Source organism: Erinaceus europaeus, chromosome 1 (genome assembly GCF_950295315.1).
Source record: "Erinaceus europaeus chromosome 1, mEriEur2.1, whole genome shotgun sequence".
Taxonomy (NCBI): Eukaryota; Metazoa; Chordata; class Mammalia; order Eulipotyphla; family Erinaceidae; genus Erinaceus; species Erinaceus europaeus.
In genome coordinates, this window is record NC_080162.1 from 24030982 (window position 1) to 24057231 (window position 26250).

General features: G+C 41.7%; 1 protein-coding gene across 5 annotated transcripts in view; it reads right to left on the minus strand.

Moving 5' to 3' along the window:
• The window catches only part of ASCC1 (activating signal cointegrator 1 complex subunit 1), a 116929-nt gene that overhangs the window by 23268 nt on the left and 67411 nt on the right, over window positions 1-26250 (minus strand). For all 5 annotated transcript variants that reach the window (XM_007539425.3, XM_060202135.1, XM_060202344.1 and 2 more), the window contains exons 8-9: window positions 17536-17660; window positions 14918-15003 (exon numbers count right to left, since the gene is read on the minus strand). In XM_007539425.3, coding sequence (XP_007539487.1) covers window positions 14918-15003; window positions 17536-17660 — 211 coding nt within the window. The remainder of the gene's footprint in view (window positions 1-14917; window positions 15004-17535; window positions 17661-26250) is intronic.

Genomic DNA, 26250 nt, shown 5'->3' on the forward strand with positions numbered 1-26250 from the left:
CGTCGAATGATCTCACTTTTAGGTAGTACTTAAGAAGCAAGGCCAAGAAAGGGGAACACAAGGTGAAGCCTGGACTAGGTGGGGACACTGGACTAGGGGAGTGTAGGGGTAGTGTCCAGAGCAGGAAGGTAAAGAGGGGCTAAGGCTGATGATGGGTGAAGTGTGCAGACACCTATCACAGGGAGGTAAGAAGCCTCACCAGTGTGCCGGCAACTGTCCTGTAAACCATTACTGCCCCCAATAAAATGATGATTTAAAAAATAAGAATGGGCTGGGCAGTTGGCTTACCTGGCAGAGTTTCCACATCACCAAGTGTGAAAGCCCAGGCTTGAGCCCCTCATCCCCACCTGCAGGGGAGAAGCTTCACAAGCAGTGAAGCAGTGCTGGAGGTATCTCCACTTTTCTCTATTTCTTCTCCCCCCCCCCCGTCACCTCTATAAAAAATAAAGATTTAAAAAGGAATATATTAGTAAATAAAAGCTGCAATAAAATAAAGGGACACAACTTAGAGATAGTCATCTATGGTAGTAATATTTTCAATTTTTTTGAATCTGTGCCTAATAGCGGGTTACAAAGCTGTAAGATTAAAGGGCCTGAATAGTTCCGTACCACACCCGCCCCCAAAGTTGTGTTCCTACCTCCGAACCTCTCAGAGATAACCACCATAGTTTGACAGTGATTTCTTTCTTTCTTTCTTTCTTTCTTTCTTTCTTTCTTTCTTTCTTTCTTTCTTTCTTTCTTTCTTTCTCTTTTCCTCTTTTCTTTCCTTCCTCTATTTCTTTCTTTCTTTCCCCCCTTTCTTTTCCTTCCTTCCTTTCTTTCTTTCTTTCTTTCTTTCTTTCTTTCTTTCTTTCTTTCTTTCTTTCTTTCTTTCTTTCTTTCTCTCTGTGGAGCAGAGGCCCCAGGGTAGCCAACTGCCACTGAAGCCAAGATAAAAGCATCTGAAGGAGAAAAAGACCTAGTGTTTTAAATGTGGTTACCGGGAAAAGGAAAAGTAGGTCAAGGCACTGAACAAGTGAACTATTGGTGACTTTTTAAAAAAACCATGTTTTGATTTGTGATTACTAGAGGTTTACAAGATTATAAGATTACAGGTTATAGTTTCACACCACACCCACCACCCTCCCAACGATAACCATCGTAATTCTCAGTCTTAGATACAGTGTTGCTTCAATACAGAGATCAAGGGAAGAGATAGGTTTGAGGAAATTAAATAGGAATAATTTGAGGGGGTCGGGCGGTAGCGCAGTGGGTTAAGCGCACGTGGTGCAAAGCGCAAGGACCGGTGGAAGGATTCTGGTTCGAGCCCCCGGCTCCCCACCTGCAGGGGAGTCGCTTCACAGGCGGTGAGGCAGGTCGGCAGGTGTCTCTCTCTCCCCCTCTGACTCCCCCTCCTCTCCATTTCTCTGTCCTATCCAACAACGACATCAATAACTATGAAAATAATGACCACAACAATGGTAAAAACAACCAGGGTAACAAAAAAATGGCCTCCAGGAGCCATGGATTCGTGGTGCAGGCACCGAGCCCCGGCAATAACCCTGGAGGCAAAAAAAAAAAAAAAAAAGAAATGGTTTGAAAGGAACAGTAATGAATGATGGCGGTAGACTTTATAGAGAGAGGGAATCTCATCCTTTTCTTTTTCGTCTCTTTCCTTCATTTCTTTTTCCTAAGGCTTATTTTATCAGAGCGAGAGAAAGACCAGAACACCACCTAAACACAGGGCACCACACATACATGATAAGCTCTATCCATTGAACCATTTCTGGGGCTACTGAGTCTTCATAAAGAAAATACAAAATGGAAACTTTCTAACAAAAGATGATATAACACGCTTAGTGGATTGCTCTAATGTGAAATATTCTCATCAGGAAATTGCTGTTTATATGAAATTCTTACATCCTTTGAAATCAAATGGTCTAATTTTTGAGGTAAGACCAGCAATTAATAAGAGCTGCAGGTATACTAAAAACACTGAAAGAAAACATAGTTAAGCCTCTGACAAACTGTTCTGGAAGGTGATTTGCTTTTTAAAAAAGTGGTTCAAAGACACCAAGGTGACACAGGGAACCTCTGTCAGGCAGAAGTCTGACTCGTGACTAAGGCTCAAGCTTTGACTCAGTGAAGCTGTTCAGATTCTGCCCCAAGCACAAGCCCAGTGATACCAGGATGCCCCATGGAGGGTAAGTGTGGACTGTCCAAGTCCATTTTGGTCCAAGCACAGTTCTGCTGACTCACCTGCCAGATGAACTTTTTTAGTTCCTCCTCTCCCCTCCCATCCATAAGAGAAGACCTTCTGAATTTTTACTGATCAAATCTGACAACATGGCTTTTTGCCTTTATAAAACAAAACAAAATAAAACAAAACAAACACAAAAAACACGCAACTCTCATTTCTGATTCTGTCCCATCTCCCAACAACTTCAGGAATGTAGGCTTTAATTTTAACAGACCAGATGTGAAGTCCCAGGCAGCTGGCTCTGGCCTGCCCCCCACCTCCCTTCCTCTGGTTTCTCATCATCTCCGGTCACTTGTCAAACTACTGGCCCCTGAGGGCTGGAAATGGTTTGATGGGAGGTGGGGGGTCAGGCAGACTCGGTGTACCACGCTCAGAGTACCACCAGCTCCAGGACTCACTCTCCAGTCTGCTCAGTCCAGCCAGTGGGGGTGGGAGGGAGGCAGAGTGTGCAACCCTTCTCCAAGGCACCAGCTGTATTTGAATGAGTTCTCCATCATGACTCACACCCAACTGCTAGTGTTTCTGAGGTCTGACACAAAGATAATGAATTCTGTGTGCATTTCTCTATGCTTTAAAAAACAAACAAACAAACAACAACAACAAAGACCTTTGCTTTGCTTCATTTTCATGAGGTGTTTGGTTTGTCTGTAAAATTGGAGGATGGTCATACTGTAAGTATTATAATGTTACAGATACAGGCTATTTGAAAGTGTACTTTTTTAAATTTTCAATGTAGTTTATTTGCTTTTTAAAAATATTTATTTATTTATTCCCTTTTGTTGCCCATGTTGTTTTATTGTTGTAGTTATGATTGTTATTGATGTCGTAGTTGCTATAGGACAGAGAGAAATGGAGAGAGGAGGGGAAGATAGAGAGGGAGAGAGAAAGATAGACACCTGCAGACTTGCTTCACCGCCTGTGAAGCGACTCCCCTGCAGGTGGGGAGCCGGTAGCTGGAACCGGGATCCTTATACTGGTCCTTGCACTTAGTGCCACATGCACTTAACCTGCTGCGCTACCGTCTGACTCCCGAAAGTGTTTATTATTATATCATTCCAGACGAAGCTATGCTGTGTTTTTTTTTACATATCTTTGTTTATCTGATAGATAAGTCAGGCATCAAGAGGGGAAATGGGGATTGAAAGGAAGAGAAAGGGAGTCAGGCAATAGTGTAGCAGGTTAAGCACATGTGGCAAAGTGCAAGGGCTGGGGTAAGGATCCCGGTTCGAGCCTATGGCTCCCCACCTTCAGGGGAGTTGCTTCACAAGTGGTGAAGCAAGTCTGCAGGTGTCTTTCTCTCACCCTCTCTGTCTTTCCTTGCTCTCTCGATTTCTCTCTGTCCTATCAGACAACGATGACATCAATAACAACAATAAAACAACAAGAGCAAAAAAGGGGGGGGAAAAGCAAATTAAAAAAAGAGAGAGAGAGAGAGGCAGAGAGACACCTGCAGAGCTGCTTCACCACCCTTGAAGCTTCCCCCGTGCAAGTGGGGGGCCGGGGGCTTGAACTCTGGTCCTTGCACATTGCAACATGTGTGCTCAAAAAGGTGCACCACCACCAGGCCCTGTGTTAAGTGTTTTTAATACAATTTATATTGGTTTAATGCAAAAAAGTGGTTCAAGTTGTAAAACACACACACACACACACACACACTCACACACACACACACACACTCACACACACTCTCACACACACACACACTCACACACACACTCACTCACACACACTCATACACACACACAGTCACACACACTCACTCACACACACACACTCACACACACACACTCACACACACACTCACACACACACTCACACACACACTCACACACACACACACACACACACACCCTTATTTCTTCCTAAGTGCACTCTTCATTTCTTTCTTTTAAAAGTTTTATTTATTTATTTGCCTCCAGGGTTCACTGCTGGGGCTCTGTGTCTGTGCTACAAACTCACTGCTTCTGGCAGCCATCTTTTTCCCATTGTTGTTGTTGGATAGGACAGAGAGAAATGGAGAGAGGAGGGGAACACAGAGAAGGGGAGAGAAAGATAAACACCTGTAGACCTGCTTCACCATTTGTGAAGCAAAGCCCCTGCAGGTGGGGAACCGGGGGCTCCAACTGGAGTCCTTATGCCGTCCCTGAGCTTCACACTACGTGTGTTTAACCCGGCCCCCTAAACTTTATTTTTGACATAGATTCGGACATACAGATAAGTTACAAGAATAGTGAAAAGAATCCCTGAGCACTTTAACTGTCCATCTTTCTTTTATAAATTGCGTTAGAGAAAAGCATTCCTTGGATGAACTTCATTCTTTATAGTGTAGATACCGTCAACACGCCAGTTACTCAGTTTAAAAACGGCTAAGGTCCAAGTAGTTTAGTGAATGTTGATCATATTCAGTTACAAATTGTAGGACAGAGAAGTACATTATGTGATCATTTAACATAGCTTGTGTTTGGAATTTATTTGGTTTCCATGAGCTGTAGATTCATAACTCATTAGTTCTTGTGCACCATTTTCTTCTGGGACTCCACTTAAACGTAATATTTAATATTACATTAATACTTAGATGTACGGGTGGGGGTAGATAGCATAATGGTTATGCAAACAGACTCTTAGGCCTGAGGCTCCAAAGTCCCAGGTTCAATCCACCGCACCACCATAAGCCAGAGCTGAGCAGTGCTCTGGTAAAAACAAATAAAAAGAAATACTTAGATGTAACACTAAACATAATACACTTAAATGTTATGTTCCCAGTCTATCATTTATGTCTCTTATTTTCTCATCTGTAATTTTTTAAAAGAAATTTTATTTATTAGAAAGACAGGAGGAGAGAGAGAACCAGATATCACTGTGCTGGTACATGTGCTGCCAGGAATTGAACTCAGGACCTCATGCTTGAGAGTCCAATGCTTTACCCACTGTGCCACCTCCTGGACCATCTCATCTGTAATTTTTTTTTTTTCCTCCAGGGTTATTGCTGAGCTCGGTGCCTGCACCATGAATCCACCACTCCTGGAGGCCATTTTTCCCCCTTTTGTTGCCCTTGTTGTTGTAGCCTTCTTGTGGTTATTATTATTACCATTGTTGATGTTGTTCGCTGATGGACAGGATAGAGAGAAATGGAGAGAGGAGGGGAAGACAGAGGGGGAGAGAAAGACAGACACCTGTAGACCTGCCTCACCGCCTGTGAAGTGACTCCCCTGCAGGTGGGGAGCCGGGGTTCGAACCGAGATCCTCATGCCGGTCCTTGCGCTTTGCATCCCGTGCACTTAACCCACTGTGCCACCGCCCGACCTCCTCATCTGTAATTTTTACCTCTCCCTTTGTCATTAACATTCCGGGGAATTTCTTACCTAACTCCCAGGTTACCCATTCCGCTAATACCCACTCACTGAGCTCTGAATTTCAGTTACTGAATTTTATAATTTCAGCACTCTATTTGGTTTTCTTTTTCTTAAATTTATTGGTTTGTTTACTTATTATTGAATAGAGACAGAAATTGAGAGGGAAGTGGCAGATAGGGAAGGAGACCGAGCAACACCTGCAGCCCTGCTTCATCACTTTTTTTTTTTATTTCTTTATTGGGGAATTAATGTTTTACATTCAACAGTAAATACAATAGTTTCTACATGCATAACATTCCCCAGTTTCCCATATAACAATACAACCCCCACTAGGTCCTCTATCATCCTTCATGGACCTGTATTCTCCCCACCCACCCACTCACCCCAGAGTCTTTTACTTTGGTGCGATATGCCAATTCCATTTCAGGTTCTACTTCTGGTTTTTTTCTGATCTTGTTTTTCAACATATGCCTGAGAGTGAGATCATCCCATATTTATCCTTCTGTTTCTGACTTATTTCACTTAACATGTATTTTTAAAGGTCCATCCAAGATTGGCTGAAAACCATGAAGTCACCATTTTTTACAGCTGAGTAGTATTCCATTGTGTATATATACCACAACTTGCTCAGCCACTCATCTGTTGTTGGACACCTGGGTTGCTTCCAGGTTTTGGCTATTACAAATTGTGCTGCCAAGAACCTATGTGTACACAGATCTTTTTGGATGGATGTGCTGGGTTCTTTAGGATATATCCCCAGGAGAGGAACTGCAGGGTCATAGGGTAGGTCCATTTCTAGCCTTCTGAGAGTTCTCCAGACTGTTCTCCACAGAGGTTGGACCAATTGACATTCCCACCAGCAGTGCAGGAGGGTTCCTTTGACCCCACACCCTCTGCAGGTTTGCTGCTGTTACCTTTTCTGATCTATGACATTCTCACAGGAGTGAAGTGATATCTCATTGTTGTCTTTATTTGCATTTCTCTGACAATCAGAGACTTGGAGCATTTTTTCATGTGTTTCTCAGCCTTCTGGATCTCTTCTGTGGTGAATATTCTGTCCATGTCCTCCCCCCATTTTTGGATGGGGTTATTTGTTGTCTTGTTGTTGAGTTTGGCAAGCTCTTTATATATGTTGGTTATTAAACTCTTATCTGATGTATGCCATGTAAAGGTCTTCTCCCATTCTGTGTCTCTTGGTTTGGGTAGTGGTTTCTTTTGCTGTGAAGAAGCTTTTTAATTTGATATAATCCCATAGTTTTATACTTGCCTTAGTCTTCTTTGTAATTGGATTCATTTCATTGAAAATGTCTTTAAAATTTATGCGGAAAAGAGTTCTGCCAATATTTTCCTCGAAGTATTTGATAGTTTGTGGTCTAACATCCAAGTCCTTGATCCACTTGGAATTTACTTTTGTATTTGGTGAAATACACTGATTCAGTTTCATTCTTCTGCATGTTTCAACCCATTGTTTCCAACACTATTTGTTGAAGAGACTCTGCTTTCCCCATGTAATAGTCTGAGCCCCTTTGTCAAAGATTAGATGTCCATAGGTGTGGGGCCTCATTTCTGGGCTCTCAATTCTATTCCACGGGTCAGTGTGTCTCTTCATGTTCCAGTACCAAGCGGTTTTGATGACAGTGGCCCTATAATACAGTTTGAGATCTGGGAGTGTGATGCCTCCGGTTCTGTTCTTTTTTCTCAATATTGTTTTGGCAATTGATTTCTGCCCTAACTTTAGTGACTGCTGTCCTTCTGGTTGCTTTAGGGTTCCTTTGTTGTTCTTCTTCTTCTTCTAGGTCTTTAAGATGTGCAGTCAGGCTGTTTATTTGTGCTTTTTCTTTCCCCCTGCAGGTAGGGGCCAAGAGCTTGAACCTGGGTCCTTGTGCACTGTAATGTGTGCACTCAACCAGGTGCGCCACCGCCTGCCCCTCATGGATTTTCTTACTCTCAAATTAACCTTTCTTACAGCATTTTGTTTTCGTTTTCCAAGTAAAATTCTTCAGAAAGTTGTATATTTGTCTCGCTAATGAGGTGCATCTTTGCAAGACTGTCAAGAATTCTGTGACTGCTTTCAGTTTGTGAATAAAAGCCATTACAAAACATTATTATGTTGAAGTGAATTTAATAAATGTCAGCAGTGTGCAAACATAAATAGCTTGGAAAGGAAGTGACATGCGTTTAGTGATTTTACTTAAGATTGGAATTTCAACTTATAGAAATATCATGTGCTAGAAACCACACCACAACTATAATGTCAGTGAGAGACAGTAACTTTATTCTGCATTCAATTGGTTATTTACTTATTTGCTTGCTTGTTTTAGATAAAGGCAGAGAGAGAGGGAGAGAGGGAAGAATGGGAGGGAGGGAGGGAAAGAGAAAGAGAGAGAGAGAGAGAGAGAGAGAGACCGAGATCACATAGTCAAAGATTCCTTCACTATGGTGATGCTGGGGATAGATTTGAACTTGGGCCATGTGTATGGTAAAGTAGTTCACTATCCAAGTGAGCTATTCTGCCAATCCTGCCATTATTTATCCTAACACAACAATGTGATGGAACAATTTTATTTTATTTTATTTTTAATTTTTATTTATTTATTCCCTTTTGTTGCCCTTGTTGTTTTATTGTTGTAGTTGTTGTTGATCTCATTGTTGTTGGATAGGACAGAGAGAAATGGAGAGAGGAGGGGAAGACAAAGAAGGGGAGAGAAAGATAGACACCTGCAGTCCTGCTTCACCACTTGTGAAGCGATTCCCCTGCAGGTGGGGAGCCGGGGGCTTGAACCGGGATCCTTACACTGGTCCTTGTGCTTAGCGCCACCTGCGCTTAACCCGCTGTGCTACCGCCCGACTCCCACAATTTTATATTTTTAAAGAAAGGTGTTCTGAGAAAAATTTAAGGATGGGTAACAAAGAAGTCATTTTCAAAAACATATAACATAATTAAATATTGAGTTGGATAGTAAAACACACATTTACTACCTCAGAAGTAATGTAACTTCTAAATGCTAGTCTTCTTGAGTAGTATCTGTGTTCTTTAAAGATTTTCTTTAAAACTTACTTATTTATAATAAGACAGAGAATGGGAGAGGAGGAAAGGTGAGAGACCTCTCAGTACTGATCAGTTCTGGCAGAAGCAGATGCCAGAGATTGAACCTGTAGCCTGAGGTCTCAGGTATGCAAATCATGCGCTTTGATAGCCTAAATTCTCTCCCTTGCTCCTCAATATCTTTTTATTTCTCTTAAATGTAATACATACTGGGCCAGCAAAATATTTCACTTGGATAGTATGCCAGCTTTGCCATGAGTACAGCCCAGGTTAGAGAGCCTGGCCCCACCACTTTAGAGAAAGCTTTGGTGCCATATGCGCCACCCTGTCCCCAACTTTCTCTGTGCTGGTGACAAACACATTAAAAGACAGATAGATAAATAAATAAATAAACAAACAAATAAATAAATGGAGGTCGGGTGGCAGCACACCCAGTGAAGCACACACAGTACTACATGCAAGGATCCATACAAGGATCCGGGTTCAAGCTCCCAGGGGGTCCACTTCACAAGCAGTGAAACCGGTTTGCAGGTGCCTTTCTCTCTCCCTCTTTATCTCCCCCTCCTCTGTCAATTTTACTCTGCTATCCAATAACAACAAAAAAGGGGGGGGGGGAGATGACCACCAGGAGCAGTGGATTCCGTAGTGCAGGCACCTAGCCCCAGCAATAACCCTGGAAGCAATTAATTAATTAATAATAAAAAGAGGTTCCAGGTGGTAGTGCACCTGGTTGACTGCACATGTTACAATGTGCAATGAGCCTCCAGCCCCCACCTGCTGGGGGTTAGCTTTGCAAATGGTAAAGCAGGACTGCAGGTGTCTCTCTTTCTCTCCCCCTATCTCCTCCTGCCCTCTTGATTTCTGGCTCTCTATTCAATAAATAAAGATAATGTTTTAACTTTATTTATTTATTTTTTTGATAGAACAGAGAGAAATTGAGAGGGAGGGATATAAAGGGGGAGAAAGAAAGAGAAACACCTGCAGTACTGCTTCACCACTCACTGCAGGTGGGGATGAGGGGCGTGAACCTAACTCCTGGAGCATTGTAAAGCATACACTTAACCAGGTGCACCACCACCTGGCCCATAATAAAGATATAGATATATATATATATCCTCCAGGGTTATCACTGGGGCTTGGTGCCTGCACTACGAATCTACTGCTCCTGGAGGCCATTTTTCCCATTTTGTTGCCCTTGTTGTAGTTGTTATTGTTGTTGTTGGTTAGGACAGAGAGAAATGGAGAGAGGAGGGGAAGACAGAGAGGAGGAGAGAAAGACACCTGCTGACCTGCTTCACCGCTTGTGAAGCGACTCCCCTGCAAATGGGGAGCTGCGGGCTCAGACCAGGATCCTTATGCCGGTCCTTGCGCTTTGTGCCATGTGAGCTTAACCTGTTGCATAGCTCTCAATCTCACCTATTTTCCCAAGGAAAAAATGTAATTAATACATTTCTTTGATGTTTTTCTAGTACTTTAAAACAAAAATTGTAACCATGCATAGTACTCCTCTTCATTGACAGTGTTTAGTAACTTAACTGTGGTTTTGTTATCTTAGTGCAAAGACTAAAGAGTGGGCCAGGGAGACATGGAGAGCATGTTCTACTCTGTGACCTTACTCACAGTTACTCCTGCCATCTTGTGCCCATTTGTTAAACAGTACATGTATGTTTTCTGTAGTTTCTGTATATATTTTACAAGGTGGCGGGGGATAAATCAAGGGACACACAGATGTGCAACACTACCACATAACCTCCCTAGCCCATTTTTCCCCATTCTATATACTTGTGGGAGGGGGTAGAGGAGGGAGGGAAGGACAGAGAGAAGGAGAGGGAGAGGGAGAGAGAGAGGCCAAAGCACTAACCCACCATCTATGGAATCACCTCCTCTGGTGCTGTCTGCCGCGCAGCTATGTGGAACTGGGCGTGGAACCCAGAGCTTTACGCACTTTAGTAAGGCATGTGCTCTATAAGCTGACACACCTCTGGGCCCCACATTAAGATAATTCAATAACGGAAAGTTTCTTTTTCTACATTTAAAGACTCCTATATACAAAATGAAAAATGCATACATGCATCACCTTTTTACTTGGCATACTTATTTTAAAAAATTGTGGGGGGGGAGTTTTAAAAATTATTTTATTTTATATTTATTTATTTATTATTTATTTTCCCTTGTGTTGCCCTTGTTTTTTTATTGTTGTAGTTTTTTGGGAGTTTCTAAGTGTCTGAAACAATGACATTTTGCACAGTGTCCTTTCTATTCCCTCCCAAATATCTCACTGTGCCTACTCACACCAAGTCACCTTGACTGCTGAGTATGATCTCGGGCTCGGTGACTCTTCTTCACTCTGCATTTAGGAATCATGCTTTTAAACAGCTACTGTTATATCCCTGTTCAGTCTGCTGAGAGGATAGTCCTAGAATACTAAGTCTACTGCTTTGGGCCATTCCTAAGTCCTCCTAACAGACTGCCTGATGACTTCTCTGGAGAAGCTGACAGTTAATGATCACTCTACTTCTAGCTGGTGGGGAAGCACTTATTTCCTGGCAGTATGTCATTATGTCGGCAAGATGTCAATTACAAGTTTATCACTGCCCTATGAATAAACTAACAGCATGTCTGTTCCTCTTTGATTAGAAATGGGTACTCTCTAAGGGGACATCACCCTATTCATTTGGCCTGGATTCTCTTCACTCATATAACCTCCTTTCAGAGTGGTCAGTTTTTATAAAAGATAATCATAAATAAATGTAGTTATTCCTTCCCTGTTTTGAAAAACACCAAGATGATTCTTAGCTGTCATCTGTTTTTCCAAAGTCCTTTAAAGGGTAAACGAATTTATCTTAACTAGGAACAACCAGATACTCATCTAATACCTCTCTAACTACTCTCAAAAGAACTGCACCAAAGGAAAAATGCTGTTTCCATCCCCAAAAGTTATTAGTTTTTTATTTTATTATTTTTTTTATGAAGGCACCCAGGACACATAATATTACACAAAGCCAAAAGGGCTAATTCTCTTCATGGAGTAGAAAAGCAATTGGATGTTACTCCTTAAATTCTTACAGCAATGAGCAATGACTTGTTTTTTCATTTTGTTTCTCTCTGAATAGTAGATGAAGTTGATTTTTTTTCCAAGGCCGCTCTCCATCACAAGTACTCCTAACCTGTGACCTGTGTAGTTGTTAATATGCTGCACACATATGCTTGAGCTCCTTAACAACCAGTGCAGTTACTCTTTCTGTTTGCTCCAAGGCAGGTCCTAGCTTGTTAATGAAATCCGTGTTTTTTTTTTTTTCTTTCTAAACATAATTTTATCTGGAAAAAAAAAAACCTACTGGTTTTTCTGAACCTTTTTTATATTTGTATTTTGAACATTTACAAGGGCCATGGGTCCTCATGCTCTAATTGATGCATTCATTCATTCATTCATTCATGGTAATTCCAAAAGGTGGGCTGCTATACTTCACAAATATAATTATTACCTTTTGTGTGTCTGGAGAATAATTATTGGAGGCATATAACTTACCTTTGTTCTCAAAGAAAAGTTTATTCCTTTGATTGAACAAAGGTAAAAAATGTTTTCTGGAGTTAATGATTAGAAAGTAAAATACTGGATACTATACAAAAAGACATTTTGTTATAAAATACCTATTGTTCAAAGGTACTTCTCTATATTTACAACTTACTTTTGACTTTGTACTGTAATATCTGTACTTCTCAAAGACAGGAAGCCCCTGGCATGTAGGGACAGTATCATAAAGCAATTATCTGCAGGACACATGGTCTGGAAGATGGTATATAGTCAATTAGAACTTCTGTTGGTGGGAGTTGGGCGGTAGCACAGTGGTTAAGCGCAGGTGGCGTAAAGCACAAGGACCGGTGTAAAGATCCCAGTTCAAGCTCCTGGCTCCCCACCTGCAGGGGAGTTGCTTCACAGGCGGTGAAGCAGGTCTGCAGGTGTCTATCTTTCTCTCCCCCTCTCTGGCTTCCCCTCCTCGCTCCATTTCTCTCTGTCCTATCCAACAATGAAGACATCAATAACAACAATAGTAACAACTACAACAATAAAACAAGGGCAGCAAAAAGGGAAAATAAAGAAATAAATATTAAAAATAAGAATTTCTGTTGGTATTAGTATTATCATCACTTCAAAAGTCTAACTCTTTACAAGCCAGTTTTAGACTCATTGGGACATCTTTTGTCTCAACATTTATGAAACAAACTTTCATTGGACAGTCAGACATTCTCATAGTTCCAATAGATATGCCCAGTTTCAAATATCCAATGAATTCGATCTAAACATGGCATGTCTTTATGGAAAGTAGTAGAAGCAATGCTCATTTGTGAATTTTGAATATTTTCGCTCTTTTTAAAGCATTTATTTATTTGCTTTTAACACACACACACACACACACACACACACGGGGTGGGGGTGGGGGATGAGAGAACACACAAGCATGCAACTGAGACCAGAGCAACACTCAGCTCTGGAAACGTGGTCCTAGGGAGCAAAGCCGGGACGGCATGCATGTAAGTCCTATTTTCTACCACTGAGCTATCTCCCCAGCACTGGAATATTTTTGTTCTGCTAACAAGTTGTGATAATCCTTTAACCACAATGGATCGTGTGTCCTTAGACATTAAAGTGAGAAGCTGCATTAAACAAATGGTTTCCCAATCCCTAGATTGCCTCAGCTCTAACGCTGACTGGGCGGGCATGACTGACACAGGAAGCCTTTATCAACACTAGGGGGAGCAGCACTGATGTTGCTGCTCGGATGATTTGGGAGATCTTAAGGCGAACGATCTTTAAATGGAAAACTGACTTTACAGAATGAGAGAAATCAAAGAGCAAGTGAGAGATCTATGTTGTCTATGTAGCCACCACATGAGCTCTGGGCAGTCGCCCTCTGAGGGAGGTCAAAGCACCTCGTGCTCAGGTTGCCTCTACATACTTTTCGTGCACTGATTCTAAAAGAGCCAAGTCGCCGTGAGTCAGTCTGAGGGCTTTCTGTCTCCATTCAATCTATTTTCCTTTTCTAAATCAAATTAACAACAACAACAACAACAACAGAAGCAAAGTACTTAATGCCATTATTGGAAAGGCCCCAGGAAATGAGATAGAGGAGGGAACAGATTCGGATCATTGAAGCTGTGGCCTGAGAACAATAAAGCAGATCTACTTGCAGCCTGCCACTCAAACCTGAAGCTACCACAGTTAATTTTGAAAACAAGTAAACTACTCAAAAAGAGGAACAATATTATCAAGAAGGAGGAAGCAACATCATTTTGTGTGTGGGAGCAGGAATGCCTGCCTAAGTGAATGATTATCCTTGCCTGTTAGGCACTGAGGTAAGAAGCTTGTAGCAACTGAAGAGTGATGTCATTAATTAGAGGCAATAGGGTCACATCAGGCCCTAGACGCGAAAGCTGTCAGGTGGCAAGATAAAGGGACGGAGGATGGGGTAGGGAAGGAAAATGGAAAAGCATTTACAAACTAAAGCTTATTCTTAAGTTTTATATATACTCTCCACAGCTCAAAAAACGAAAACCCTCCCATAGCCTTTAAAATATATGACCTAAATCATTAGAGGATAGCTTAAAGAATTTAAAAAAAAAGCCCTCTTCCTTGGTATCAACTTGTGTTTTTCTTTGCTCAGCGGTACAATAGCATCTTAACAGGATAGGATATAGTTTGTGAATATTACAGAATATGTCTGCAAGAGAAAGATAAATGCAATCCTGGAGAGCCCTTTGATTACTTTAACACTCAGAAAGCAAAACCTCAAGAGTCAGAAACAGACCACCTACTTTTGTAAAGCATGACATATTCCTGAGAAATAGCAAATTGTAGAGCAATTTTGGAAAGTCATTTTGTGGGCAAAAAGAAAACATATATATTGGAAGAAGAAAATAAATTCCTTTTCACTTAAAAAATGTAAATTCAGACCTTCAGAGGTAAGATGTTGAGTAAAACTCACCAGGAAAAATTAACTTTTACTTATGAATCCGAGTAGTTGGGATATTTGTTTCTTAATTCATCAACTTCAGGAAATCTAGAGATATCATAGTCTTAGAGTCAAGGAGTTCTCATTTTCTTTGAGGACAGAAAAAAAAGACAAAAAACAAACAAAAAACAGCCCTTTCAATCAGAGATCCTCTATGGGAAGCATGAGAAAAGTGAGAAAAATACCTTTTGTTTTTAAAAAGAGAACAACTTGTTCTTACTTAGGACTCAGTGCCAAAGGATTCCAATTCATTTTGCTTCATACTGACCTTTAAAATGTTTCGGCCATCAAATGATTCTCTTTCCTTGAAGATATATTTGCCATCTGCTGTGTAGAGATTGTACCTGCCTTCAGCTGTAAATATCCCAAAGATAGTGTTAGGTAGAAGTTAGGTTATTTATCTGTTTGTTTTCTCTTGGATATCTCTATGAGATCTATTTTTATTTTGAACTATAGATCAGGAAAATTTTGACCAGGCAGTAGTGGTGCACCTGGTTGAGCACACACATTATAATGCATAAGGATTCAGATTCAAGCCCCTGGTTCCCACCTGCAGGGAGGAAGCTTCATGAGTGGTGAAGCAGTGATGTACGTGTCTCTATTTCTCTATCCTTCTCTATCTCCCCTCCCCTTTCCACTTCTGTCTCTTTCCAAAATAAATAAATAAATAGGTCAGCAAAATTTTGAGGATTATGGAAAGTGGCACTATGTAGAGAGGATAACATTAGGCTATGAGCTAAGCAAACAAGCATTTAGTCATCAGCTCATCCAATATAAATGTCATCCATTCAAATAGTCCAAGTGCTCACTGTACATCAACAAAGCTCCTAACTACTCGGATGGTAGAAAGGTCCTGCCACATTCTTGCATTTTTGTAGCACCTTTGCCTGAAATATACAATTGCAATTTCACTGGTCCTAGAGTCTCTTTGCATAACCATTATGCCATACCCCTGCCCTCTAGACTCTTTTTTGTTTCTTTAAATTTCAGAGAGAAAATGGGGGCGGGGAAGAGAAGAGAGAGAGAAAGGGGAAGAAAACAAAAGCCTTCCCAGTATGGGCGCTTCCCCCAGTACTGCAACACTCCTATGTGGTACTAGGGTTTGAATACAAGCCGCACACACTGCCAGGTGACCCACCTTCTAGTTGTTATTCAATTTTGTGAGACAGGGAAACAGGATGCTGTGGATTAAGCACAGGGTCTCATACACACAGGTTGTATGCTCCACCTCCTGAGTCACAAGGTGGTGTGTGGGATGTGTGTACCTGTGTGTGTGTTTCTTTCTCTTTTGCTGGAAATGGAGAACTAACCCAGGGCCTCACACGTGTGTGATGACACCATCTATGTTGTTCATTATGCCAGGTCTGCTGCATTGCTTGATGTTGTGGTCTATTTACATAGTCACTGTCTTGCCTGAGACCCACCCTGCCTGCAGGGTATTGGTTTAATCCCCACTGGTTAGATGGAAGCTTTCTATGTTCTGTTTGTGCTCTTTTTTTGCCCCGCCCCCTCTCCTAGTCATTTCCTTTCCCCTTGCCACTTCCGGTGAAGAGATGCATAAAAGGTGATGTATCTGATTAATAAATGAGGGATTGCGTTCCCACTCAGCCATGAGTTCCTGGTCATCTCTCTCCCGCCCGCGAAGCTAGCCTGGCACATCTAATGGCTGCCTCAGTCCTATTTGTCACCCTTCAGGGAAGAGAGAGGTAAAGCCCAGAGGGAGAGATAGCACACCAGTACTCTACCATCCATGGAGCATCCATCCCCTGCCCTGCCACCCCCATGCTGTCTATGGTGCCTCCCAAGTGGTCTCCAAATTCAAAAACCAGAGTCTTGCACATGGTAAGGTGCATACTCTACTGCCCCCACCCCCAGTGTTGGCATGTTTTAAGCAGCAAGTCTCAAGGGGAGGGACTGTGTGTAAACTGAATTACTGGCTCCAGACTAAATGCTGAAATACAGCGTGGGGATGGGGAGAAAAGAAGTATTCCTTTTGAACTGTAGACTACTCTAAGTCAAGGGTTAAAACAAGAAGGCAATTTTATATGAAAACTCAGATTCTATTAGGAAAAACTATTATCCTAACACAAATTACTCAAATCTTGTGCTATTGACATTTTGGGCTAAATAATACTTAGCTGGGGGAGGGGAATGCAGACATCCTGAGCATTACAGATATTAAGCAGCATCCCTGGCCTCTGCCCATTAGGTATCAGCTGCAACCCACCCATAGGTCCCTGACTATATGACAACCAAAAATGTCTCCAGGCAATTATAAAACTCTCCCTAGTTGAGAACAGTTGGTATCTAACATTTACTTTCACCAACTAATGTTTCTTTTTCTCTTTCTTCATTTCACAAAAAGGCTTCCAGGGCCCGGGTGGTGGCACACTTGGTTGAGCACACATGTTACAATGTGCAAGGACCTAGGTTTGAGCCTCCAGTCCCCACCTGCAGGGGGAAAGTTTCATGAGTGATGAAGCAGTGTCACAGGTGTCTCTTGGTCTCTCTCCCTCTCTATCACCACCATCCCTCTCAATTTCTGGCTGTTTCTATCCAATAAATAAATATAGATAAAATTTTTAAAAAAGACTTCCAATAACTGCATGTGGCAAAAACCACATGAAAATAGCAATTCAGTTTGCCTAAAATTGACCTGGACAGTTTCCTTTTCTATCTGTTACCTTTTATAAAGTAAAAGAGAATGCAGCAGCCCTGGGTTAGATGTGGTCTTTGCCCACTTATACTGCGCTCGACAAAACAAGTCAAAAATATGAAAAGAAGATGTATCACTGGATTCTTGGATAGCCCAATCTGTTCAAACCCCAGGGACATTGTGAGGTCTTCCTGATCACAAACTGTACTGCAGTCCTATGGAGAACTTACCATTGGGGTCTTTCCTGAACAGAGTATTCATGACTGTAGCATGGAGTTTCACGCTATTCCAATCTTTCACTATTAGTCCAGATGCCTGAAAACGCTCTAGCACACGATCAACTAGTTCCTGCAACCTGAAGAAATTGAAGAAAGGCATATCAGAATCTTAGTAAGTTCTTGAACCGCTGATCATTAATTCAACAACATTTATTGAGCTTCTGCTTGGGGCCAATCATACAAGGCCTTACAGAAAAAGGAAAGGTTCGTCTTCACCACAATGGAGTGCACGGTAGTGGTGAGCAGACAGATATAGACATAGATACTGCAAAACATCATGATGACTAGATAACTGCAAAACCACGTGGAGTGATGAACTTCACATAGGAAAAAAAAAAAATCAAGTTTTCAGAGGGCTAGGGAGTGGTGCATTATTTCTTCCCCTTCTCTGATATGCTGTGTGATTGTATGTTTTGCTTAGCATTTTCAGGGATGCTGCCTCAATGTTCATCCTCCTCTTCCTCCTCCTTCTTTGTTTGCCACCAGGGTTAGTGCCTGCACATTCTGAAAGTATTTAATTTTTGAGATACAGAGAGGAGGAGAGACACTGCAGCACTACTCAGTCACTCATGAAGCTTTCCCCCTGCAGGTGCTATCATATGGTGGCCTGGAGCTCACACCCTGGTCCTCATGTATGGTAATATGTGGACTCTACCAATTGAGCCACCTGCCAGTCCCCAGTCCGTTAATGTTTCAAACCCTTCTCATCCCCTTACTAGACAGTCTTCTCCTCAAGAGCACATATTATTTGTCTTAGGTCTGCCACAAGAGCATTATTATACCTGACTTTCAGTAAGCCTGGCTACGATGTAAAAGAAAGAAAGGAAGAAAGAAAGAAAGAAAGAAAGAAAGAAAGAAAGAAAGAAAGAAAGAAAGAAAATACTGCCTTGAAAGCTTAGTAAACATTCAGATAAAATCAGGAAAGAAGAACACTTTAAACAGAAGAAACAGAATGTGCAAAGAAGCCATGGTTCCCAAGATCACAACTGACGTGGTAAATTTCCAATCATTTAATCTAGCTATGACAGAGTGAGAGAAGAGGGACAGTGGAGATGAATGGGATATGTAGGTGGTGGTCAGGCCAGGGGAAGCCACAAACACTTTTAAAAGGAAATAATGCAGTCAGATGATCATTTCTGAAAGCAACTTGGGCAGAGTGAAGATGTTTTAGACAGGGAAGAAGGCATTTCAGCCCATCTTGGATGGAGCCTGAAGAAATCATATTAAGTGAAGTAAGTCAGAAACGGAAGGATGAATATGGGATGATCTCACTCACAGGCAGAAGTTGAAAAACAAGATCAGAAGAGAAAACACTCAGCAGAACCTGGACCGGAGTTTGCATATTGCACTAAAGTAAAAGACTCGGGTGGGTGGCAGGGGAGGGTGGTCCTGGAACACAATGGAGAGGAACTAGTGGGGGTTGTATTGCTATGTGGAAAACCGAGAAATGTTATGCATGTACCAACTATTGTATTGACTGTCAACCGTAAAGTATTAGTCGTCCAATAAATAAATAAATAAATAAAACAGACAATAAAAAAGAAGAAAACACTAAGCAGAACTTGGACTGGAGCTGGTGTATGATACCAAAGTCAAAGATTCTGGTGTGGGTGGGGGGAGAGTACAGGTCCTAGAAAAAAAGGAGGACAGAGGTCCTTGTGGGGGTTGTATTGTTATGTGGCAAACTGAGAAATGTTATGCATGACAAGCTATTGTATTTACTGTTGAATGAAAAAAAAACATTAATCCCCCAATAAATAAATAATTAATAAAAATTGGCAGATCCAAAATTAGAACCAACGCCGTCTGTTTTCAGGATCTGTGCTCTTAAGGACCACACCATAAGGCAGGCAATGATGATGATCTAAACAATGGCAGGCGCAATGAGACTGAGACAAACAGATCTTTACATACCACAATCGGACAAACCTAATAACCACACTGTATGAAGAGCTCACCAAACTCAGAAAAAAAAAAAAAAGATCCCATCCAAAAATGGAGAATATTCTGTTCAATACTCTTCTCAAAGAAGAGATCCCAAATTCAGCCACCGGGTTCCAGATGATAGTCAGATGCTAATCTGACTTCCTTGGGCAGACAATCCCACCAGTGTGTCCCGGAGCCCTGCTTCCCCAGAGCCCTGCCCCACTAGGGAAAGAGAGAGACAGGCTGGGAGTATGGATCGACCTGTCAATAACCATGTTCAGCAGGGAAGCAATTACAGAAGCCAGACCTCCCACCTTATGTACCCCATAATGATCCTGGGTCCATACTCCCAGAGGGATAAGGAATAGGAAAGCTATCAGAAGAGGGGATTGGATACGGAGTTCTGGTGGAGAGAATTGTGTGAAAAGGTACCTCTCTTATCATATAGTCTTGTCAATATTTCTGTTTTATAAATAAAAAATAAAAAAGAAGAGATCCCAAAGACCAAACAGACACATGAAAAAAATGTTCCAAGTCACTGATTGTCAGAGAAATGCAAATAAAGACAACAGTGAGATAGCATTTCACTTCTGTGAGAATGTCATACATCAAAAAAGGTTAAGAGAGGTTGTGGGGACAAAAGAACCCTTCTGCTGGTGGGAATGTCAGTTGGTCCAACCCCTGTGGAGAGCAGTCTGGAGAATTCTCAAAAGACTAGAAATGGACCTACCCTATGACTCTGCAATTCCTCTCTTGGGGATATATCCTAAGGAACCCAACATACTTAACTAAAAAGATCTGTGTATACCTATGTTCACAGTAGCACAATGTATAGTAGCCAAAACCTGGAAGCAACCCAGGTATCCAACAACAGATGAGTGGCTGAGAAAGTTGATATATACACACACACACACACACACATATACACACACAGAGTGGAACAGTGGACTACTACTAATCTATTAAAAATGATGTGTTCACCTTCTTCACCTCATCCTGGATGGACTTGAAGGAATCATGTCTATGCAACAAAAAGTTTGACACATCCGATCCATTTTGCCCCTCTTATAAATTGAATAGTAATTTGTGAGGCTATGAGTGTATATTAATAACATTTCCACCACCAAAAGTCTGTGTCCCTCCCCCTCCCCCCCACCCCCCAGTGAAGCTGAACGTCTACCTTCACCCTTCACCCAGAGATTTTTACTTTGGTGCCCTACTCCAAACTTGGTCAGATTCTGCTTTGAGTTTCCCTTTCTGTTCTTCTATCTCAACTTCTGTTTGAGTGGGATCACCCCACACTCAACTTTGTCTTTCTGACTTAGCTCACTTAACATAATTCCTTTTAGCTCCCTCCAGGATGGGTCAGAGAAGGTGGGTTCATTGTTCTTAATAGCTGCATAGTATTCCATTGTGTAAATATACCACAGCTTTCACAGTCATTCATCTGTTGTTGGGCACCTGGTTTGCTTCCAGGTTTCAGCTATTAAGAATTGTGCTGGTCACATGGCACGAAGCGCAAGTACTAGCGTGAGGTTCCTGGTTTGAGCCCTAGCTCTCCACCTGTAGGGGAGTCACTTCACAGGCGGTGAAGCAGGTCTGTAGGTGTCTTTGTCTTCCCCTCCTCTCCATTTCTCTCTGTCCTATCTAACAATGACGACATCAGTAATTACAACAACAGTAAAAAAACAAGGGCAACAAAAGGAAAAATAAATATATATATAAAATTTTTTTTTATTTATTCCCTTTTGTTGCCCTTGTTGTTTTGTTGCAGTTATTATTGATGTTGTTATTGTTGGATGGGACAGAGAGAAATGGAGAGAGAGAGGAGGGGAAGGTGGGGACAGAGCCTGTGAAGCTACTCCCCTGCAGGTGGGGAGCTGGGGGCTCGAACTGCCATCCTTAAGCCGGTCCTTGGCCCTTTGCGCCTCGTGTGCTTAACCCGCTGCGCTACCGGATGACTCCCATATAGAATGTTTTTTTTATAAAAGGGAAAGACCATAGCACCAAGCCTGCCTCCAGATTGGGCTAGCTGCAGTAGGAAATCTTTTCACTGTTTTACCCTTCTCTAATCACCACTCACTAGCTCAAAGGAAGAGAAGGCAGGAATATAGAGATGGGGGAGAAAATCTGACTTTGAGGCCTAGTCCCATATAACGAAAGCTTCCTACATATGTGACTTGCAGAATCAGTATCTTCTCATAACAACTTTTGTTTTTGATTCTAGAGTAAAACTAAAACATTTTGAGAAATTCCAGGATACAGCAGAAGCATTGGCAGGTAAAGTCAAAAGCTGGCTATTTGTTTTTTCAATCTGGAAATTTATTGTCCTTATTTTTATTTTTTTTAATTGTGGGCGGGGGAGATAGCATAATGGTTAAACAAACAGACTTTCATGCCTGAGGCTCCAAAGTCCCAGGTTCAATCCCCCGCACCACCATAAGCCAGAGCTGAGCAGTGCTCTGGTGTGTGTCTCCCTCTCTCTCTCTTCCCCCTCCCCCTCTTCCTCTGCATCTCTCTCAAAAATAAAATAAATAAAATTTAAGAAATTGCTTGGTTCAGTTGTCTGAGTTAACCTTAACCAATGTTGTCAATGATGCATTCATCCGGAACTGAATTTAAGTGATCTAACTCAAATTCGTTAAAAAAAAAAAAAAAAAGAATTGTGCTGGTATGAACATAGGTGTACACATTATCTTTTTGATTGGGTGTTATGGAGTCCTTAGAATATATACCTAGGGGAGAAATTACTGGGTCATGTGGGAGGTCTATTTCTAACTTTGTGAGAGTTCTCCAGACTGCTCTCCACAGACCAATTCACATTCCTACCAGCAGTGCAGAAGGGTTCCTTTGACCCCACAGCCTCTCTAGCATTAGCTGATGCTGTCCTTTTTGATGTCTGCCATTCTCATAGGGGTGAGGTGGTATCTCAGTGTTGTCTTTATTTGCATTTCTCTGACAATCAGTGACCTGGAGCAATTTTTCATGTTTGTTAGCCTTTTGGATCTCTTCTGTAGAGGATATGAACATGCTGTTCATATCCTCTGCCCATTTTTAGGTGGGGTTATTTGCTTTTTTGTTGCTAAGTTTGGTGAGTTCTTTATATAATTTGGTTATTAGCCTCTTGTCAGACGTGTGGAATGCAAAGATCTTCTCCCACTCTGTAAGGGGTCTCTTTATTTGGGTTATGGTTTCTTTTGCTGTGCAGTAGCTTTTCAATTTGATGTAGTCCCACTGGTTTGTTTTTGTTTTAGTCTTCCTTGCAACTGGGTCTGTTTCATCAAAGATGTCCCTGAGGTTTAGGTGGGAAAGTGTTCCACCAATATTTTCTTCTAAGTATTTGATAGTTTCTGGTCTAACATCCAGGTCCTTGACCCATTTGGACTTGACTTTTGTTTCTGGTCAGATAAAGTGGTTCAGTTTTATTCTTCTGGATGTTTCAGCCCAGTTTTCCCAGCACCGTTTATTGAAGAGAGCCTCCTTCCATTTAATACTTTGGGCCCCTTATCAAAAATTAGATGTCCATAGGTGTGGGGCAGAGTGAATATTCTTTTTTAATTTTTTTATTATCTTCATTTATTTATTGGATAGAGACAGAAATCAAGAGGGAAGGGAGGGATAGAGAGGGAGAGAGACAGAGAGACACCTGCACCACTGCTTCACCACTTGTGAAGCTTTCCCCCTGTAGGTGGGGACTGGGGGCTAGAACCTGGGTCCTTGAGCATTGTAGTATGTGCACTCAACCAGGTGTGCTACCACCAGGCTCCCCCAGAGTGAATATTCTAATGGATGAGAAATTACTCAAGAGACAAGGAAGATAGAATTTTAAGACAGTAGAAACAATTGACAGAATAGCAACTCAAAGGAGACAGAAAGCTGACTGGAATACAGAAACGACCAAAACAAATCCCTGTACCTAAGCTACTTACATACAAATGGAAGGAGAACAAACAGATACATACTGGACAAATAAGGACAAGCTAAGGGTCACTGGGAAAATGGAATGGAAAGGAGGGGGAGAGTATGGTGGTGGTGAGGGGGAGGGGTATTCCATTAGGTGGGCTGATTAGGGAAAGTCTCCCCGACAAAGCAGAGAGCTGAGGGAGCTGTAGTTCAGAGAAAAGGAACATCATGTACTGAGGGGCTGGGGTGAGTGTATGTGAGGCACTGTTATGCCTGAGGATGAGTAAGAAGCTACTGTGTGAAAACAGTGGTGACTCTGGAAGGGAAGGGAGGCCCGGCTCGCATGGACTCTCTTTGGACTCCACTGTAAGGATTCTGGCCTCACTACGAGTGAGGTGGGCTTTTCAGAAAAATAATCTGATGGTTTGTTTTGTTTTTTTTCTGTTTTTTTCCAGAGCACTGCACAATTCTGGCTTATGGTGGTACTAGGTACTAAGGATTAAATTTGGGAACTCTGGTGCCTCGAGCATGAGAGTCTGTTGTGTACTGATGAACTTTTAAAATTTTTTCCTAAAGGGAACTCTCTGGTTTCTGTCTGAAGCCCTGGGATGGAAGCAAGGATGAAAAAGCAAGGCAGTTAGGGGGCTGTGGCAACAGCCTAGTTGTGTGGGGTCACAGCAGTGCAGTTGGTAAGAAGTGGCAGCTTTTCTAAGATACTGTGTTTTCATCTTTTCCTATAATATAGGCATTATAGAAAAAATACATATGTATATTGTAAAAAAATTAAATCACAGAAAATCATAAAAAGGAAGACATAATTTTACCATCTACAGATAAATATTTCACTTTTTATTATACAATTATTAAGCCTTTTTTGTACAGAAATATATATCACTGTGTGTATGTGTCTTGCTGGGGTCTCACACATGCACAACTTCATTGCTTTGGGCAAAAAGGTAGACAGATATAGATAGAGACATGGAGAGATACCAAAGCATTGAATATTCCTTCAGTGCCACAGTGTTCCCATGTGGTGTGCTGGGAACTCAAATCTGGGTCACCACTATGACAAGACAGATGCCCTATCAGGTGAGCTAGCTCCCTACATCTGCCCCCTCTTTTTTTTGGCCATCTGAGTTACTGCTGGCGCTTGGTGTCTATATAATTCCCGTGTCCCCAGTCATTTGGTGGTGGGAATGGTGTTTATGTACACTCCTATTAATTTGTAGTCATATAAATCACTATTTAAGTAATATGAGAGGGGAAAAACTGATTGAATGTCTCAAACTTTTCAAAGCACAAACCGAGTCTTTTTAATACATAGGCTGAGTCTTTGATATGTTGACCCTCTTAAAAGCTTAGTCCAGGGAAAACAGAAGCAACCGGTGGCATAGCTATATACATATAATGTCAAAGGACATAAAATATGGTGCTGGTGTGTATGATACAGCAAATCCTAACAAAGGAATTTTTCAAAGTTAACCCAATTGCCAAACAATGTGATTATAGTAATAACTATCTGTTGTCTTCTTAAACCCTAAAACACCAGGAACCTCCCGCTTCCTCTATAGAGCCTATATTTCCCCCAGTCCTGGAACCTCTGGGGTGGGGCTCACTTTCCTGCATGCTTCTCTCAAGTCATACCAAATGATATTGCATCCGCTGATCCCAACCTAATCAACGCAATGAGTATCACCTCAGGATACTTCACTTTAAACTGTATCCAGTGGAATGTTAACCCTTCACCCTTATTACTCAGGTAAGACCTTTCCTGGTATTCTCTAATTCCATTCCAAAAGGTTCACTTCCGAAGAAAATCCCAAAACCCAGGTATAGACCAGGTCCTATAAGATAGAGCATATGTTCACATGTATCCATAAATTAGGGAAAATATATACCTGAGAGCAAAAATACACAATAGTCTGTAGTGAGTCAGTTATCAAGTTCATAATGAAATAGTGTCTACTTAGACTTAGATACCCTCCTCACCTACTTCCTATTACAGTTCTCTCATTCACTCCAAAGCTAACCTTATCAAAGCAAGGACTGCAAAAGTTGAATAAGAGCAAGAGACTGGCATACTTTAATGATAACTCTTTAGTCACTATCAGACCACCTCATCAGCTGGGTCCCTAATCAGGAAGTCCTGAGATTCCCAAACAGACTTAATGGGCCTAGACCTCGAATAAATCCCTCTCTCCATTGTTACTGGTCATCTCTATCAGGAACAACACAACAGACTCCTTTGTGGGCCCCCACAGGACATTGCCCTCAACTTGGATAAACAATGGTAGACAATGTTTCATCCTCCGAAGGGAGGCTGGACAACATACTCTATGCTACACCTGAGGAAGATGGGTCGATATTGGGGCAGCATGGAATGTTCCTACTCATGACCACAGAATGTGAGCTCAGATCTACAGGGATGCAGAGGTCACATAGGCTCGTAAGCTGAATATGGGCCCCAGATCACATCAAATCTATGAGGTTTACAGTCAACAATATTTATATGCCTTTCCCATATTAGGGAGCTACTCTCTTCCCTGATCCAGCTTTCTGGTCTTCTTTGCAGCCATGAATGACATCATCTCCCCAGACAACAACTTGGGTCTGTCTGCATATCAGATTTTAGGCTCAGGGGCAAAAAAGGAAAAAAAAAAATTTAACTAAAATATGCCTACTAGCTATCTACAAAATAGAGGACCCCCCCCCCCCAACTCTTCATCAGCACTATTCCAGCCCTTAGGTCCATGATTGGTCAACAATTTGTTTGGATTTGTATCTTAACTCTCTTTCCAACCACCAGGTTCTAGATGCTAGCATGATGCCAACCAGACT